This window comes from Acinonyx jubatus, chromosome C1 (genome assembly GCF_027475565.1).
Source record: "Acinonyx jubatus isolate Ajub_Pintada_27869175 chromosome C1, VMU_Ajub_asm_v1.0, whole genome shotgun sequence".
Classification (NCBI taxonomy): Eukaryota; Metazoa; Chordata; class Mammalia; order Carnivora; family Felidae; genus Acinonyx; species Acinonyx jubatus.
Window position 1 is genome coordinate 103,883,258 of NC_069381.1, and position 15,888 is coordinate 103,899,145.

The 15,888-nt window shown below is 45.8% G+C and overlaps 1 protein-coding gene across 8 annotated transcripts in view; it reads left to right on the forward strand.

The window, feature by feature from the left end:
* SETDB1 (SET domain bifurcated histone lysine methyltransferase 1) overlaps positions 1–15,853 on the forward strand; it is a 34,368-nt gene extending 18,515 nt beyond the window's left edge. For 6 of the 8 annotated variants that reach the window (XM_053214767.1, XM_015077797.3, XM_053214768.1 and 3 more), the window contains 16 exons: positions 12–213; positions 699–772; positions 1,968–2,158; positions 2,870–2,999; positions 3,647–3,821; positions 3,904–4,062; positions 4,665–5,291; positions 5,726–5,842; positions 10,763–10,932; positions 11,482–12,110; positions 13,234–13,262; positions 13,669–13,801; positions 14,082–14,247; positions 14,638–14,849; positions 15,127–15,215; positions 15,334–15,853. In XM_053214767.1, coding sequence (XP_053070742.1) covers positions 12–213; positions 699–772; positions 1,968–2,158; positions 2,870–2,999; positions 3,647–3,821; positions 3,904–4,062; positions 4,665–5,291; positions 5,726–5,842; positions 10,763–10,932; positions 11,482–12,110; positions 13,234–13,262; positions 13,669–13,801; positions 14,082–14,247; positions 14,638–14,849; positions 15,127–15,215; positions 15,334–15,451 — 3,221 coding nt within the window. In that variant the 3' untranslated portion in view covers positions 15,452–15,853. Of the gene's footprint in view, positions 1–11; positions 214–698; positions 773–1,967; positions 2,159–2,869; positions 3,000–3,646; positions 3,822–3,903; positions 4,063–4,664; positions 5,292–5,725; positions 5,843–8,197; positions 8,370–10,762; positions 10,933–11,481; positions 12,111–13,233; positions 13,263–13,668; positions 13,802–14,081; positions 14,248–14,637; positions 14,850–15,126; positions 15,216–15,333 lie in introns of those variants that run through there. The other 2 variants (XM_053214769.1, XM_053214773.1) reach the window with 2 other exon arrangements.
* Positions 15,854–15,888: the final 35 nt, after the last annotated feature.

Genomic DNA, 15,888 nt, shown 5'->3' on the forward strand with positions numbered 1-15,888 from the left:
TTTTTACTCAGGACCAGGAAAGAAGTACAAGGTGAAATTTGACAACAAAGGCAAGAGTCTACTGTCAGGGAACCATATTGCCTATGATTACCACCCTCCTGCTGACAAGCTGTTTGTGGGCAGTCGAGTGGTGGCCAAGTACAAGGATGGGAATCAGGTCTGGCTCTATGCTGGCATTGTAGCTGAGACACCAAACGTCAAAAACAAGCTCAGGTACATGGACAGAGGATTGTAAAGAGAGTGAAGTCCAGTAGAGTGACTATTCGATCATAGATCTCACAATTAGCTTTTGTGTTTAGTCCCCAGTGGCCAGAAACCCTTGCTCTTTCTATGCCACAGGAGTCATGTGGGTGATTCTTCCTTCTTTTTTTTCTCAAGGAGAAAACTTGGAGGAAAACTAGGAGAGGCATCAAGATTGTTAGGATAATAGGAAGGAAGGGGAGACTAAATGGTTTTAGCAGAATACGAACCTGGTAGTGGAACAAGAATAAATAACTGTTGGAAAAGTGGAGATAAGTTGGTTAGATTGAGAGGCTTCCTAACCCTTGGAAGGAACGATAATAGGAAGAAAGTAGTAGACTGGAACATCTTCACAAGAGTGTGTCCTATTTGTGATCAAGAGTGGAAACTATGATTTCTGTAGGTCGTGCTAAAAAATGTCAGAACCCCTGATCTTTCTACCATCACCTTCCTTACAGGTTTCTCATTTTCTTTGATGATGGGTACGCTTCCTATGTCACACAATCTGAACTGTATCCCATTTGCCGGCCACGTGAGTGTCCCTCCCTTCTTTCTGAGTTCCATCCATTTCCATCTCTACCTTGTATTTCTTAAGATAATGAGTTGAAAAGCACTGATATTTTTGGTGCTTCTGTCTCAAAGAGTGTAAGTTTGATTAATATCCTTTGGGAGATCAGTTCTATTTGTCCATCTCTAGTGCTGCTGGGGCCTTTATAGCCAAAGAGTGGCACACTAAGAGATCATGATGGACTTTCAGTGGATGCTCGTATTGTAGCATGTTTTCGTTTCATTTCTAAATGGAATAAGTGTTACTTCTTTCCTAGTCTCATGCTTCATCTAACATTTGTATATATCTGTATAAATCTGCTTTCTGTAGAAGCTGTATTAGATGGAAGCTTCATGCTGTCCTCTACACTCGTGTCTCTGGCTTGGGAACAGACTGTTACAGAGCACTTATTTTTAATTACAGAAGAGTCAACTAACACTGCTGTGTTTCCGCATAACATGGCAGTAAATGCATTCAGGGTCCATAGAAGTAGCCTGATAGAATGAGAAGGAAGGACGAATATTTTTTTTTTATCAATTTCATGATGCCGCCTGAGCTTTTTTTTTTATTTACCTCTAGACTTATATAAAGTTAGCAAGAATTTCCACTTGAATTTTCCTTTTTTTTTTTAAGTTTTTATTTATTTTGAGAGAGAGAGAGAGTGGGGAAGGGGCAGAGAGAGAGGGAGAGAGAGAGTTCCAAGCAGTTTCAACACTGTCCGCACAGAGTCCGATGCAGGGGATCAAACTCATGAACCATGAGACCCTGACCTGAGCCAAAACCAAGAATCAGATGCTTAACCAACTGAGCCACCCAGGCGCCCCTCCACTTGAATTTTCCTAAACCAAACATCCATTTTTATGAAATGAGTGACTCATCTCTATTTGCATATTGCCTGCTTAGTATTTACCTGATCTATGTGTGCACTTACACATTAGGTTCAGGACTTTCAGGTAGTCTTGGTTTTGCTTCCTTAAGGTTATGTTTTCTTCATTTATTTTTTCTCTCCCTCCCAACTTGAAAAATACCCAACATCTCCTGGCCAACCATTCATTTTTTCCTATCAAGACATGCCTTGGGACACCTGGCTGACTCACTGGGTGTAAAGATTACTTTAAAAAAAAAAAAAAAAGACCTGCCCTACCTGCCCTCTCTGAGCCTTCATTCTTCCTTGGGACAGTGAAAAAGACATGGGAGGACATAGAAGACATCTCCTGCCGAGACTTCATAGAGGAGTACATCACAGCCTACCCCAACCGCCCTATGGTGCTACTCAAGAGTGGCCAGCTTATCAAGACTGAGTGGGAAGGCACATGGTGGAAGTCCCGGGTCGAGGAGGTGGACGGCAGCCTAGTCAGGATCCTCTTCCTGGTACTGTTGTTCCCCCGTGGTTTGGAGGAAGGGTCAGGGTGGCATGGGGGAGCATAAGAGGCAGTAATGAGGATGATTTTGTCGTCCTCCATAACTTTCTTCTTTCTTGTCCTCCTCCCTGTTCTCACCATTTCGGGTCAGATTTTGCTTCGTCCTTTTGTATTTTTCTGTGATGGTTATTGAAGATAAATTACCTGAATTTAATTATGATGCTAATCTGCATGTTGGTTTGTTTTTTTGGGTTTTTTTCTCTTCCTAAGGATACTCCTATTGTACGTAAGCACACAGCAGGCAGTTCGACTTGTTCAGGGTCAGGGTTTTAGTAGCATAGACAAAAAGGAGGCATCAAGGAATTAGGGGTTGATGACCTTTCAAGGCCCAGGTTAACTCTTGGATCTTCTGTACCTGTCCTGTTTCCCCCTCTCATACTTTTCTTAAAATTATAGTCCTTTTTGTTCCTAAGGCCTTACAATCCTTGTCACGCTTCATAGAGTCAATATAAACACCTGTCTCTCCCGTAATTTCCTAAGGAGTGTATGATGGCTGTCATGGAGCCTGGAACATAAGTTTATTGACTAGATAGGGAATTGGGGACTCATCAGAAAGATTTCCTTCAAGGAGGCACATGGAGGCGTATTCTCCACAGATGGCAGGATAGATTCTAGCCTTTAACCCGTTTCCCTCTATCCTTCACTCCTCCCGATCCCCTAGGATGACAAAAGATGCGAATGGATCTATCGAGGCTCCACACGGCTAGAGCCCATGTTCAGCATGAAGACCTCCTCAGCCTCCGCACTAGAGAAGAAGCAAGGGGGACCGCTCAGGACACGTCCAAATATGGGTATGTCCTGAAGGACCCTTGGGGAGGAAAGAAATGGACGAAAGCAAAGGAGATTACACACAAAAGGTGTTCTTTGTTTACCAGCATGACACTATGACTCCCTGGAAACGGGACCTGTGCCCTGAGTTGTTTCCAGTTGTGGCGATGGGTTTGTGGTGCTGCCCCCATACGCCGTGGCTCTGATTCTTTCTAAACGACCCCATACAGATCTGAAATGACTGGCTTAGGTTAGGGGTAGAGGTGGTAGTAGTTGCCCTTGTTGTCCACACGAGGATAACTGCTTTGTATGTTATCCGTGGACTTTTTTTAAAGCCAAAAGCGCTTTTGTTTTCACATGTTCCTGGCATACTTTCTGGTTGAGTTTTCCTTATAACATGAGTTGATCAAAGAATATGTTTTTATAAGCTTTCACTAAAGTGTAACATAATTACTAACGTAAATCATTTGGGGCAGGAAGATAAAGTATTATTTGAGTCAAAGCCAGCCTATGCCAGTATTTTCACTCTTTGGTGTAAATCATGAGAACCGAGGGTCTTAACACTCAGAATGTTGCTACTTTTTCACATTATGTAAACTGAGAACATGTGTGCATGAATATATATGACGCAGATGTCATCTTCAGTGGTCAATACCTTTTTCCTCTATAGGTGCTGTGAGGAGCAAAGGCCCTGTGGTCCAGTACACCCAGGATCTGACCAGTACTGGGACCCAGTTCAAGCCAACGGAGCCCCCACAGCCTACAGCCCCCCCTGCTCCCCCTGCCCCGCCTGCTCCCCCTGCCCCCCCTGCTCCCCCTGTGTCCCCGCAGGCAGGTGACAATGAGTGAGTGACATTTTTTCTTATTTGCTAGTTTCTTCCATATTGCATTTCCATATCCTTTACTGTATGATGTCTGATCTCCTAGCAGCTTGGAAAGTCAGCTTGCCCAATCTCGGAAGCAGGTAGCCAAAAAGAGCACATCCTTCCGACCAGGATCTGTGGGCTCTGGTCATTCCTCCCCTACATCTCCTGCACTCAGTGAAAATGTTCCTGCTGGGAAACCTGGGAGCAACCAGACATATAGGTGAGAAACTCCCAGGCTCTCTGTGGGGAGGTGGCAGCGTGGACTAGATGGTCACTGTATGGAGACGTTACTTGGCTCCAAGGTGCTTAGTTAAGGTTATAATGGTGAGGAGTTTGAACTTGAAAGGAAAGCTTTAACCTGGAAACAGAATGTAAAATAATTGAATTAGGAACTAAGTGCCAAGAAATAAGGAATCACTAGAAAGTCATTTGTTAAAACTTGTCACTGAATGTGGCATCATCATTGGTACAATAGAAAGGGATCACTATTGCCTCTTTCTTTGAATCACAGGAATTAGTAAAGATATCTGTAGGACACACAAAAGGGGAAAAAGCATTGGTAGAAGACTAGACTCTACTTCCATAATTCACAGGCCAAAAACGTGTTAGGAAAAAAGGTGCACTGTTGAGGTAGAGATATTCTCAGTCAGTGAGGAGTAACCGGGGCCCTTCATTGTCCAGGTTTGGTGAAGCGACGGGAAACCTGACAGCTTCAAGAGCACAGCTGTTTGGGAGACAAATGGGTTAGCCAGCTTCAGGGGTCCGTACGCAGCAGGGAGGTCCTGTTAATGTCTTACCTGATCTCTTGCGTGTCATTTGCAGATCACCTTTAGGCCCAACAGCCTCTGCCCCAGCAGCGCCCCCAGCACCTCCCGTGCCCCCAGCCTTCCATGGCATGTTAGAACGGGCCCCAGCGGAGCCCTCCTACCGTGCCCCCATGGAGAAGCTCTTCTATTTACCTCATGTGTGCAGCTATACGTGTCTGTCTCGAGTTAGACCTATGAGAAGTGCACAGTACCGGGGCAAGAACCCACTGCTGGTCCCGCTGCTCTATGACTTCCGGCGGATGACAGCCCGTCGCCGAGTTAACCGCAAGATGGGCTTTCACGTGATCTATAAGACACCCTGTGGCCTCTGCCTTCGGACAATGCAGGAGATTGAACGCTATCTTTTTGAGACTGGCTGTGACTTCCTCTTCCTGGAGATGTTCTGTTTGGATCCATATGTTCTTGTGGACCGCAAGTTTCAGCCCTATAAACCTTTTTACTACATTCTGGACATCACCTATGGGAAGGAAGATGTCCCCCTATCCTGTGTCAATGAGATTGACACAACCCCCCCACCCCAGGTGGCCTATAGTAAGGAACGAATCCCTGGCAAGGGTGTTTTCATTAACACAGGCCCAGAATTTCTGGTCGGCTGTGACTGCAAGGATGGGTGCCGTGACAAGTGAGTTGGGAGGGTAGTTGCTGACCCTGTCCCCAACTTCATTATCTTTGCCTTTTCTCTCCATCTCTTCCTTTGTCTTATATCTGCATTCCTTCCCCCCCACCCCTTTACTTCCTCCCTAGCTGGAGCTCCTGCCGGGAAGGCTGGAGTCTAACTTGGCCCCCATTGCATGACCCTGGGTACCTGTGTCCTGTGTTTTTCTTTCTCTGATTCTCCTTTTTCCTTTGTGTCCCTCCCATCGTGCTTTCAATTGCCATTGGTTTCATTTTGTCTTATTCTCACTCTGCTGTGTTTTCTTGTCTTTTCCTTATTCATTTATATGTATGACAGAAGAAAAGGAAACTTCACTACCACCTCCCTGCGCTTCTGTAGTACTTCCTACCTCTAAAGGAAGCCTCACGGCTCTAGCCATTGTCCCCTTCTGTCTTACTCAGGTCCAAGTGTGCCTGTCATCAGCTAACTATCCAGGCCACAGCCTGTACCCCGGGCGGCCAGATCAACCCTAATTCTGGCTACCAGTACAAGAGACTAGAAGAGTGTCTGCCCACAGGGTAAGTAGGGGAAAGCAAAGCACTTCAGAGACATTTCTAAACATTGGAACCAAAAATAGAGTAACCGAAACCAGGTATTTTATCAGTTAAACCTTATTTACTGAATTTCCAACACGTTTCTTCCTCAGACTTTCCTTGAAATGAAGACATAAGATTGAATAGAATCTAGCAATTGCAGTTAAAGATGATCTTAACTTCATAGTGTGTGTATATCCTAACAGACTGCAGTTACTCTGGGAAGTGAGATCTGTTCAGAGAGAAGTAAGCAGAGACCTGATTATATAGGACTTTTGTATATCAGAATAAAAATTAGAACCGGGGCGCCTGGGTGGCTCAGTCGCTTAAGCGTCCGACTTCAGCTCAGGTCATGATCTCACAGTCTGTGAGTTCGAGCCCCGCGTCGGGCCCTGTGCTGACAGCCCCAGAGCCTGGAGCCATCTTCAGATTGTGTCTCCCTCTTTCTCTGCCCCTCCCCTGCTCATGGTCTGTCTCTCTCACTCTCAAAAATGAATAAATATTAAAAAAAAAAAAATTAGAACCAAATTCATGGTGCGCTAGGAAGTTGTTTGAGAATTTTAAGCAGGCAAATGATGCCATCTGCCTTTTTTTTTAATGTTTTGTTTTAAATTTTATTTTGAGAGCGAGAGAACAGGGGAGGGGCAGAGAGAGAATCCCAAGCAGGCTCCACACCCAGTGCATAGAGCCCAGTGAGGGGCTTGATCTCACAACAGCAAGATCATCACCTGAGCTGATATCAGCAGTCGGATGCTTAGCTGACTGAGCCACCAAGGCGCCCTGATTCCATCTGCCTTTTGAAGGTTACTGTGGCTTCTGTATAGAGACTAGGGCTTAGGGCAGCAAAAGTAAAATTAGGAAGTCCACTTAGGAGATAATTATGGGAATACAGGTGAGAAGCAGTGGTTGCTGGGGCTTTACTAGAGTACACGTGGCAGTGGAGACGAAAGAGGGTAGATTTGACGGAGGCCTGTGTGACTCAGTTAAGCATCTGACTCTTGATCTCGGTTTAGGTCATGAGTTCACGGTTTGTGGGTTCGACCCCATGTTGGTCTCTGCTCTGACAGTGCAGAGCCTGCTTGGGATTCTTGCTCTCCCTCTCTCTCTACTCGTCTTCTCCCCCCTCGAAATAAAGAAACAAACATTTTTTTAAAAAAAGAGGGTAGATTTGGGATGCATTTGGACATAGAGCTCCAGAACTTGATAGATTGACTGGACTGGGAGGGAAGCAGCAGAATCCAGGACAAGTCCTCTAAACTTTATAGTGGGGCAACAAAGTGGGTGTTGGTGCTTTTTATTAAGATAGAAGGCTAGGGGAGTGGTAATCTGGTTGAAACTCATCTTTTGGCCATGTTGTGTTTGCGGTGCCTCCTAGGCAATCCAAGGAGAAATGTCAGGAAGGCAGTGAGGTTTCTGGAGAGAAGCATAAGGGCTGGACATAAAGAATTAGGAATCGGGCACCTGGGTGGCTCAGTCTGTTAAGTGTCCAACTTCGGTCAGGTCGTGATCTCAGCATTTGTGAGTTCGAGCCCCGAGTCGGGCTCTGTGCTGACCGCTTGGAGCCTGGAGCCTGCTTTGGATCTCTCGGATTCTGTGTCTCCCTCTATCGCCCTCTGCCCCTCCCCCACTCACACTTTGTGTGTGTCTCTCTCTCAAAAAAAAAAAAAAAACATTAAAAAAAAGAATTCGGAATCCTGAACACAGGGGTGGTACATAAAGCCTGGATGAGTTCACCCAGAGAGAATATTGATAACAGAAGAGATAAGCCCTGGGCCCTCTAAAGACTGAGCAGAGGAGGTGAAGCCAGCATGTAAGGGAAAGAGGAAGACAATGAAAGAGTGGGGTAAAACTTGGTAAAATGGTTATATGTGAACATGGAAACTAACAAACCTGTGTTCAGGATACATAATTAACAGAACAGGAGAAGAAAAACATCAATGAAGTAATTCAGAAATTTTCACATAGTGGAAAATGGGAAATGTTTCCAAATGGAAAATGCCGGTCACATCCCGGCATAAAGGATGAAAACAGAGCCCCACTAAAACACAGGATAATAAAATGTAATCATTGTGTCCATAGAACACTGAAGACAAAAAAGTCCTAAAAGCTTCTAGAGAAGAGAAGTAGACCACAAAAATAAAGACTCAGAATATCTTCAGCCTTCTCAAAATGACATTGGGAGCTAGATGGAAATTAAGGACTCTTTTCAGAATTCTAAGGGGAAATTATTTCTAACCTAGAGTTCTAAACCCCAGGCCAGCAGTTTTAAGTGTGAAAGTAAGCTAAAGGCATTTTTTAGACATGAAATACCTCAAAATCGTCCATTATTCCCTTTCTCAGAAAGTTACTGGAATTGTTTGCCAAAATAAGGGGGAAAGTCAAGAGAGAAGAAAGCATGCTGATCCAGGAAAGAGAGGCTCTACCTCAAAAGAGGATTGAGGGGGAATCCCACAGACGGTGGAGTGAAGGGGGCTTCCAGGCTGACAGCCGTGCCCTGGACACCGCGGCCAGTGTGAGCAGGGCAACCCCATTTGGGAGGGAAGCTCTGGGAAGATGGGTTTGGTAGGAAACCTGGTATGTCTGAGCATCTTCGCAGGAGACCGAGGCTACCAGGGAAGTCAGATGAATTCGTGCTGAATGCAAATTGCAAATGAAGCAAAGGAAAAGACAGTTAATTAGCTTTAGCTGCATCACTGTATCATGTATGTTTTAATTATAATCAAAAAATTTGAATCTTCCAGTGATGTTTAGATTTGCTAATGCTGGGCAGTAGATGAACATTCATTGTATCTTTTTTCCTGTTTGAAATGTTTCATAAAAATATTTTCATATAACCACAAATAATACATCACTTCCCTGCCTGAAACTTTAATAGCTTCCCATTGTGCTGTAGATTTCATTCTAACTGTTAATCTTGGGTCACAAGACCCTGTGCTATCTGGCCCCTTCGTATCTCTCTCCCTCCAAAATTGTTCCAGCCACACTGATACTCTTTAGTTCCTGGATCCAGTCTGCCCAGTGTGTGCCAGCCTACCTCAAGGGCCTTTGTACATGCTGTGCCCTCTGCTTGCCATCCGCCCTCTGTTCTTTGCATGGTTATCTTCTTTAACCTTGAGCTCTTGGCTTTAATCGCACCTCCTCAAAAGAGACCTTTCTTGGTCATTCTAAAACTAGGTCGTTTTCACTCCCTTAATTCTCTCGTTGAGCACCCTGTTTGTATTCTTTATACCAGCTGGGCTGCTTTCATTTATGTTTTGACTTGATTTTCTGTTTTTTCCCTTTAGCACGTAAGCTCCACGAGGATGGGGACCGGTCTTGTTCACCATGTAGCCAGCTTACCCAGGGCCTGGCACATAGTAATCACTCAAATTTTGTTGAATGATATTCAGTGTAGCTACTCTGAAAGTTTCCTATGGTGGTGATTAGACCGAAGTCCAAATCCTCACTTTTCCATTCTTAGCTGATCTTGTTTTATTAGGTGTAAACAGAGGATAAGACCATGAACACCCCCATCCCCACTGAGGTTTTAAAGGACCTAACAAAGTTGTTTCTTGATAAGTTGCTAGTGACATGGTATGTTCAGTTTGCGAAGATTCATTGAGCTGTAAACATGTACATGAACAGTTGGGTACTTCTGTGTATCTTATGCTTTTGTAGGTTTTTTTTTTTTTTTTTTTTTTTTTTTTAAAGTAGCGTCTATACCCAGTGTGGGCTCAAAATCAAAGCCCTGGGATTGAGTTGTGTGCTCTGCCAACTGAGCTGGCCAGGCGCCCCACTTTGTAGTTAATTTTTTAAGTTAAAAATTTAACACTCTTATAGGGCTGCTTTGAGGATAGAGTAGGATAGAGTATGTAAAGCATAATGCCAAACGCAAAGTAAATGTTCAGTGACCAGAAGTTGTTCTTACCATCTTTGTCCAAAGGGATAGGACTAATGTCATCACCTCTGTAATTATACTGGTGTCATCTTGCCAAAAGTAGATGTTTCCCTTAAATCTCCTTATCAAGAAAATAAGTAAAGTCCTAACACTGAGCAAAGTAGATGGAGCAGAAAAATTGGTACTAACTTCAGTAGTTTATTTTTTAAATAAACTGTGCACTTCCTTAAACTTGATAGAATATGAGCTCCTTGAGAGGAAAGATTGTGATTTTTTTTTCCATTGTCAGGTTTGCAGTATGTAGCACAGCTCTTGGTGTTTAGTAAATGTTCATGAAATAAAAGAATGAAAATCAGCTTTACCAGAAGAGCCCCGTGAACGTTTGTTCCAACTCCTCTTTAGTCTCTTTCAGGATCTGTCATACTGGTTTCCGCTTTCCTCACATATCTTTATGTTATATATCTATTTCTGCACATTGATGTAGCTTATCTACTGATTTATTTTTTTTAACGTTTATTTTTGAGAGAGAGTGAGCGTGAGCAAGGGAGGGCCAGAGAGAGAGGGAGATACAGAATCTGAAGCAGGCTCTGGGCTCTGAGTTGTCAGCACAGAGCCTGATGCAGGGCTCAAACTCACAAGCTGTGGAGATCAGGACCTGAGCCAAAGTCGGACACTTAACTGACTGAGCCACCCAGGTGCCCCGCCTGTCTACTGATTTTAATGGCTCTTAACCTGTATTCACATCAGTTTGCTTGGCTTTTCTCCAGGCAGTAGACATTCTGGTATTCACTGTTACTAGTGCCATAAATACCTGTATAAATCACTTTCCCCTGTTCTGAATTACTTCCTTGGGCTATATTCCCAGATGAATCAAAGAGCATAAACAGTTCAGTAAATTCACTCACTTAGATCATTACCTAATAAGTGATGATACCTCAAGAGTCGTAACAGTTCTGTTACAATTAACAGGACTGCGTGGATGTTCTAGTGATCACGTTATGACTGATTTTATTGTAACTTCCTCCCAGAGTTTATGAGTGTAACAAACGTTGTAAATGTGACCCAAACATGTGCACAAACCGGTTGGTGCAGCACGGACTCCAGGTTCGGCTACAGCTATTCAAGACACAGAACAAGGGCTGGGGTATTCGCTGCTTGGATGACATTGCCAAAGGATCCTTCGTCTGTATTTATGCAGGTTGGTGATGAAAGAGTTGCCCCTGGGGTTAGGACACCACGGGGAATTGAATCAGAGAGAGGGTGAATGAGAATAAAATGCTTGACACGAGAACTTGGGAGTAAGAGGAGGCCATGATTTTCTTCTGTAAAGAACATGACAAGTGATGTGCCTATCGGGGTGGACCAGGGAGGGACAGAAGGACAAGCAAGAAAAGGGGTGAAAGTGGACAGAGGATTTTTCAGACGAGGGATGTGGGAGCAGAGTCCAGTACGTCATTTTATCCCACATCACCCTCCTCCACCCAGAGGCTTTCAGCATAGCTGCAGACGCCCTTTTGGTAAACCAAGTGAAGAGGCAGAAAGGGATGGTAGAGAGGGCAGGATTTGAAACCAGAGTAAAGCTCCCCAGCCTCTCATGACGACCCCGAGGAGGAGGGCATCGTCAGAGACAAGGGAGAGCCCATGGTGGAGGTGTTTTTGACTGTGTGCTGCTGGGCTAGGTATTGTGGGAAGGACCCCTACACTCTCTAAAAGATCCTCATAACCCTAGAATTCTCTTCATTCCCAGGCAAGATCCTGACAGATGACTTTGCGGACAAGGAGGGCCTGGAGATGGGTGATGAGTACTTTGCCAATCTGGACCATATCGAGAGTGTGGAGAACTTCAAGGAAGGATATGAGAGTGATGCCCCCTGTTCGTCCGACAGCAGCGGGGTGGACTTGAAGGACCAGGAAGATGGCAACAGCGGTACAGAGGATCCCGAAGAGTCCAATGACGACAGTTCCGATGATAACTTCTGTAAAGATGAGGACTTCAGTACCAGCTCTGTGTGGCGCAGCTATGCTACCCGGAGGCAGACCCGGGGCCAAAAGGAGAACGGACTGTCTGAGACGGCTTCCAAGGACTCCCGCCCCCCAGACCTTGGGCCCCCCCATATTCCTGTCCCTCCAGCGATCCCTGGGGGTGGCTGCAATCCGCCTTCCTCTGAAGAGACACCCAAGAATAAGGTGGCCTCATGGTTGAGCTGCAATAGTGTCAGTGAAGGTGGCTTTGCTGACTCTGATAGCCGTTCATCCTTCAAGACTAGTGAAGGTGGGGAAGGCCGGGCTGGGGGAGGCAGAGGGGAGGCTGAGAAGGCCTCCACCTCAGGGCTGGGCTTCAAGGATGAGGGAGATCTCAAGCAGGCCAAGAAAGAGGTAAGTGGTGGCAGAAGACTCTCAGAGCGGGAGCTTTTGTAGAACTTTGGTAATGGAACAACTTGACATGGCACACTGATTCTTCATGTGTAGATCATTTATTGGATGTTTATTTCTGTGGCAAACCTGATTATCTTCCCCCTGCACCCAACACATTCCTGGTGCTTAAAGAACCAAATTATTATTTTTTTATTTTTATTTTTTAATGTTTATTTTTGAGAGAGATAGAGCACGAATGGGGGAGGGACAGAGAGAGAGAGGGAGACAGTTTGAAGAAGGCTCTGAGCTGTCAGCACAGAGCCTGACACGGGGCTTGAGCCCACGGACTGGGCTATGAGATCATGGCCTGAGCTGAAGTCGGACGCCCAACTGACTGAGCCACCCAGGCACCCAAGAACCAAATTATTATTTTTTTTTTTAATTTTTATTTTTTTATTTTTATTTTTTTATTTTTTAATTTAACGTTTATTTTGGAGAGAGAGAGAGAGAGAAAGAGACCACAAATGGGGGTGGGGCAGAGAGAGAGGAGACACAGAATCGGAAGCAGGCTCCAGGCTCTGAGCTGTCAGCACAGAGCCCAACGCGGGGCTCGAACTCATGAACTGTGAGATCATGACCTGAGCCGAAGTCAGATGCTTAACTGACTGAGCCACCCAGGCGCCCCCCAAATTATTTTTTAAATCAATCTGCTGGGGGGCGAAAGTATCTGGTTCATTCCGAAGTAAAGGATTTATAAGTTTTTTTTTTTTTAACTTAGTGTTATGTCAAGTTATCTACAACATTGCTGTTTTTTGTTAGAGTTAAAAACCAAGAATTGATTATAGATGTATTTTTAATGATGTTGAAACTTAACATAGCACAGGTGGTGAACTCTTGTCCTTGTAAAATCTGCCCACGGTGTTTGCCTTGAGTGTGTTATGGTCTGTCATTGGGAAGATTTGAGAACCCTTCTCAGGGGGTGTCCTGATGAGAACACAATTGTTACTGTTGAGCTGCAGAGGAATCTCTTTAGTGTACTTCTCACTGGCCGATGTCTTTGGAGGTCATTTGAGATGAACTCTGATTGTTGGATCTGTCACCCAGCGCCATGAAAACATCTAACCCTTCACTTGCTCTTTTCCAGGACCCTGATGACCGAAACAAGATGTCCTTGTAAGTGCTGCTGTTTCTGACCTGTTTCCAAATCTGTCTTCTCTCAAGCCTGTAAAAGAAGCCTGCCCTCTCCCACTCACGTTCAGTCTCTCTCTCTTAAAAAAAATGGATAAATGTTAAAAAAAAATTTTTTTAAAGGGGCACCTGGGTGGCTCAGTCGGGTAAGCGTCCGACTTCAGCTCAAGTCATGATCTCATGGTTTGTGGGTTTGAGCCCCGCATCAGGCCCTGCACTGACAGCTCAAAGCCTGGAGCCTGCTTCAGATTCTGTGTCTCCCTCTCTCTCTGCCCTCCCCCACTCGTGCTCTTTCTCTTTCTCTTAAAAAAATAAATAAATGTTAAAAAAAAAAAAAGCCTAAGAAACAGCCAGTAATCTGATCCCCTCTTATTCCTTCCCCTCCCTTTAGAATCACTGAAAGCTCTCGAAATTATGGTTACAATCCTTCTCCCATGAAACTTGAAGGACTTCGCCGCCCACCTAGTAAGACTAGTATGCATCAGAGCCGACGACTCATGGCCTCTGCTCAGTCCAACGCTGATGTGAGTGACCTTGTTCCTCAAGCTGTACCTCCCCCAGCCTTGTGTTTGGTGCTGAGTCTGAGGAATATTCCCCTCACCTCCTCAGGTCCTTGATGATAATTCCCAGTATATCCCTTCTTATTTCTTTGGCTGTGACTTCCTGCCTTGTCTTTCTTTCCCCAGCGGCTAATCTTCCTCTTGCTGTAGTCTTAGCCTCTTCCTGCCTGACCATAGGAAGAGCGAGAACTTGAGTGGGTCCTCACCATTTACTCTTCTTTCTTCTCACTCTTCTGTTTTCCAGGATGTCTTAACACTGTCCAGCAGCACAGAAAGCGAGGGGGAAAGTGGGACCAGCCGGAAGCCTACCACCGGCCAGACTTCAGCCACAGCAGTGGACAGCGATGATATCCAGACCATCTCCTCTGGCTCTGAAGCAGATGACTTTGAGGACAAGAAGAACATGTCTGGTAGTCTAGAATGTTGGGGGTGGTAGGAAGGAACGATCGGAAAGTTGGGATAGAGGCTTTTTTAAGGAAGCTAAGGAAGTAGGAGGAAAAAATTCAGATCTTAAGAGTTGACACATGTCTGGGAGGGTTTTCTGACTCCCAGCTCAACTGTTCGACGCATCCCCTTCCTCTCTCCTTTCCACTTCCCTACTCTTTCCTCTCAGCTTTACCCAACAGATGTAATCCTGCTTGAAAAAACTGCCAGTTAGGATCTTTGCCCCAAGGGCCCAGCTAACCGGTATTCCTGCAGTGCAGTGGGTGGGATGGAAACGGGGGTGGGGGGTGGGGGGTGGGGGGGGTAGAATGTCGCGAAATGGGATAGGGCCTAAGCCCGTTCTCCTTCCTGTCCAGGTCCAACAAAGCGCCAGGTGGCAGTAAAATCAACCCGGGGCTTTGCTCTTAAGTCAACCCATGGGATTGCCATTAAATCAACCAACATGGCATCCGTGGAAAAGGGGGAGAGCGCACCTGTCCGTAAGAACACACGCCAGTTCTACGATGGGGAGGAGTCTTGCTACATCATCGACGCCAAGCTCGAAGGCAACCTGGGCCGCTACCTCAATGTGAGACCCCCCCCTCCCCCTCACCTCTAGATGCTGGATTATCATACCATCGTCAAATTTTTTGTTCTTTTAACAAAAGAACAGTTCTTTTAACTGTATAAACCCACCTTTTCTTGTCAGCAATTCTTGATCTCGAGCATCTTAAAGAGGTAGCTTTCTTTTAAAACTCCACTGTGATGGGGAGGAGCACATGGCATATTTTATCCAACTCCTGCTTACCCCACAAAGCCAGGTTCTGTTTCCTTGTATCTTATGCATGCTGTTCTTAAACCCACAGCACAGCTGCAGCCCCAACCTGTTTGTCCAGAATGTCTTTGTGGACACTCACGATCTTCGCTTCCCCTGGGTGGCCTTCTTTGCCAGCAAGTAAGAGGGGATCGGGGAGGGGGTGGGAGGGAAGAGCAGCATTCTGTCTGTGCTCCAGCGCCGCGTGCACCTGGTGATGGGCTGCCTTCACCGAACCTGTCCCTTCCTTCCTGTCCAGGAGGATCCGGGCCGGGACTGAGCTGACTTGGGACTACAACTATGAGGTGGGCAGTGTGGAAGGCAAGGAGCTGCTGTGCTGCTGCGGGGCCATTGAATGCAGGGGGCGGCTTCTTTAGAGGACAGCCGCCTTCTCAACGTCCCGAACCCTTCCCAAAGCATCCTTTCCTCAGGAACTGGGTCTTCCTGACTCTCCGACTCTGACCCTGCCTCCAGTCGCGCCCCTCCCCCGGCTCCTAGTAGGTAGAAATGGGGGCTCTGGATCAGGAGGTCCCTTCCAATGTGGTGCTAGCAGACAAGGTCCCTCCTCCACCTCCTGAAGCGCCAGGGGTGGGGAGAGGTCACCACACCAACCTGGGCCTGACATCCGTCGGTCCTCCTGTTACTCCTCCCTCCCAGCCTGTGTGTGTTCAAGTGTCCATGCTTCTGACAGACTTTATTCCTGGAATGAGGGCTGTGCGTTTACTATCCTTCCATTTGTATGGTTTCTTGAACGTCTTTTAACAAGATGTTAAAACTAAGATTGTGATTTGATTTCTCTTTCTTGGTCCCCACA